The sequence below is a fragment of the Amblyomma mixtum genome, chromosome 7 (genome assembly GCF_055824585.1).
Source record: "Amblyomma mixtum isolate Tamu chromosome 7, ASM5582458v1, whole genome shotgun sequence".
Classification (NCBI taxonomy): Eukaryota; Metazoa; Arthropoda; class Arachnida; order Ixodida; family Ixodidae; genus Amblyomma; species Amblyomma mixtum.
Genome location: NC_143018.1, coordinates 21,634,342 through 21,637,316, shown reverse-complemented (window position 1 = coordinate 21,637,316; position 2,975 = coordinate 21,634,342). Strand labels below are relative to the sequence as shown.

The window sequence follows — 2,975 nt, the reverse complement described above, 5'->3', positions numbered from 1 at the left end:
AAAAAAAAAAGCGGATAAAATTAGACCTAAAGTGAGAGTGTAAATGTACATACTGTTGGCCATCGCGAGAAACCACAGGGTGTCACAAAAGAAAAAAATGCCCAGGCTTAGCTTGGTTAAGCCAAGAATGCGTTGCATATTGCGCGGTCTTTTTGCGCGAGGTATTGCTTGGGGGCACTCGATTTTCTCAGCAGCTTTTCCTCCGTGACGTATGGATGGATGGATGGATGGATAGGAGCGCCCCCTTTGAAACGGGGCGGTGGCAACCGCCACCATGCTCAGCCGTTGTTTTTTTTGTTTCTTTTCTTTTTTTCCTTTTTCGGTTTTTTTCCTTTTCTTTCTTTTTCTTCTTTTTTGTTTTTTTTTTTTAAAGTGGCTCGGTGACCACGTCACCATGTGACGTGACGTCACCAAACGACGTGACGTCACGTCACGTGGTTTGGTGACTGCCCGGCCGCGCCCAAGGGCTGAACTGAGTGATTGCAGTATGCTACGCATAAAAAAAAGAGGTTGTTGTGTGCAACAGAGCTTTATGCCTAAATTCTCCCGAACTATGACAGCTGCGATATTCAGAAACGTACCCTTCACCTCGTCTAATTCGGTAATTTAGACTTCACAAACGACGTTTTACAGTTTATTTCAGTGTAACGAAAAATAAATGGGAGGAGAGGTTCAAGGAGCAACGGATCCCCTCATATGTCCTCAAAGGGCGTCCTCATCAGAAGAGCCTCGTGCAACGCCATTCGCAGGCTTCGTCACCCATGGCACAGCAGCGGCTTCCCTCGGGGCACATGGCGTCCACGTAACACGTCTTCAGGAACGGCGTCTGCAGAAGACACTTGGAGTCGTCGTAGTCCTGCGGGCAGCCTGCGCGGGCACATTCCAAGAACCATGAAAGGCCGCTGACACAACACGTCAGCAATATAAACACAAAACACACAAGTTACTCGGGAAGCTTGATCTTAAACGGGCTGCTCACACAGTTCCTCATTTCTACCGGTTTCCTGAAACTCTGCATTAAAATCCAGACGTTACCGATGGCCAGTTTCTGGAGGTTAGCAGAGCTAGTCAGCTATCTGTTCTACTACGCTTGTTTTCCCCGCCAAGGCGGTGTTTTCAGCAGCACTGGCTACTTTCTAAATGCTGCAGGTGGCGGGACAATCTGCCACTCCCCCCAGTTTTCCACCGATCAGAGAGGGGAATTATGGTATACAAGCACCATGTGAGGATTTTGCGACTGCTGTGATGAGAGAGGCCTGTACTATACATATCCTATTCAAACGTACCGAGTTCGCTGGCCATGCAAACTGCCTTAATGGCAGAGTGAGAACAGGTTGCAGTTGACCCGTTTCGATATATAACCACGGTCTGACGACAATGACGCTTTTTTCATTTAAAACGCTTATTGTAAGAGCCAGAAACGGCAAAAAATATAAATACTAGACATGTGTCACCAACGCCGACCTAGTTATCGCGCAGATCCCAGGGGCTATGCTACATCCCCATTCACTACTAAACGATGATCACGGAGTCCCTCCCTGTTAGTGTAAACATCACCAATTTAAATCAAGTGGCAGAAAAGTTTTTAAATGAAATTTTTTGAGCTATTATTGCGTCTTGTGCTGCTAGATGAACGACAATATAGCCAGAAAAAGCAACAGAATCGATTTTTACTGAGAACAAGAATGATATGGAGATGTCTAAGTGCCCCGTGAATTTGAAGCTGAGCGGATAAAAAAAAGACTCGACTTTAAAAAAGTCCGCACATTTCTTTCTTCCGTTTCGCGGGCCACTTTCTACTAGATCGCTGTGGGAATTGGCGCAGAGATCATTAGTTATGTTACGTAAGGTAATCTGGTGGAAAAGAAGCCTACCAACATCGCTGATAAAATACGCAACATCAAAGAGAAGCGCTGCTTGAATAAAGTAAGGGCGCATTTTTCTTTAACTGCGGAGTTCTCTTGGAAGCTGCATAGCTTCCCTTTGTAGGCGTATGGCTGCGCTTTGGGTGCATGCCAATGGGTAATTATCCCCTTATTACAAATCTTCTCCACCTTTGGGGATTCGCCTAAAAAAAAATTGACCGAGGCACGTTGTGAGTTTCTTATCAGTGCTTGCTGCTATGAACATGAACACAGTTGCGACTTACTCGGCTGGTTGCAGTTGTGCTTCCTCTCGCAGTCTCTGGTGCACCTCGCCATCTGCTTCGAAGTTTCCGCTTCCGCCACGCATTCCTGCTCGCAGACCTGAAAGCGTTGGACGCACTCCAAGTCCACTCCACTTCCGGACTGGGCCAGCGTCAGGGTGGCGACCGCGATGGCGAAGACGACTGCCAAACCCATGTTCTGCATGATTTGCTCCTCTCTTTTTCCTGCACAGCCTTCACCTAAGACTCTCGCTGGATGGCTCTTCGCAAACGATTGCCGACGCAACGGGCTGGACTCTGTTTTATACCTCTTCTACGACCCGCATTCTGTCGGGCGCGGGTACAAGAATAAATCGACCATTTGTTTTTTTTTTTTACCTCGCGTTCGTCACCTGTGGGCGGGAGAATGAGCTGGTTGCTGCATTCTGTTATTCCTGTTTCTGATAATCTGAAACGGAGAAAATAAGGGCGTCACTCTTCTGTTCCAGTCTCCTAGCGTTATTACGCACGAAACGTTTCCTCGTTATACATCTAGTTCGTAAATTCTAAGTTCAGGACGTATAGGTATTGATAAAAATGAGAACAAGAAGTGTGCCCCGCCGCGGTGGCTCAGTGGTTATGGCTCTTTCGGCTGCTGACCCGAAAGACGCGGGTTCGATCCCTTCGGCGGCGATCGAATTTTGATGGAGGTGAAATTCTAGAGGCCCGTGTATTTTGCGATGTCAGTGCACGTTAAAGAACCACAGGTGGTTGAAATTTCCGGAGCCCTTCACTACGGCGTCCCTCATGGCCTGAGTCGCTTTGGGCCGTTAAACCACAATAAACCAAA

General features: G+C 47.4%; 1 protein-coding gene across 1 annotated transcript; it reads right to left on the bottom strand.

Annotated features, from left to right (window-relative positions):
* Nucleotides 1-671: 671 nt before the first annotated feature.
* On the bottom strand, nt 672-2,351 carry LOC149335215 (uncharacterized). Its single transcript, XM_089553769.1, has 2 exons — nt 2,150-2,351; nt 672-867 (listed from the first exon to the last, which is right to left on the bottom strand). The coding sequence occupies exons 1-2, from the start codon at nt 2,349-2,351 to the stop codon at nt 719-721; spliced, it is 351 nt and encodes a 116-aa protein (XP_089409895.1). The 3' UTR covers nt 672-718.
* Nucleotides 2,352-2,975: the final 624 nt, after the last annotated feature.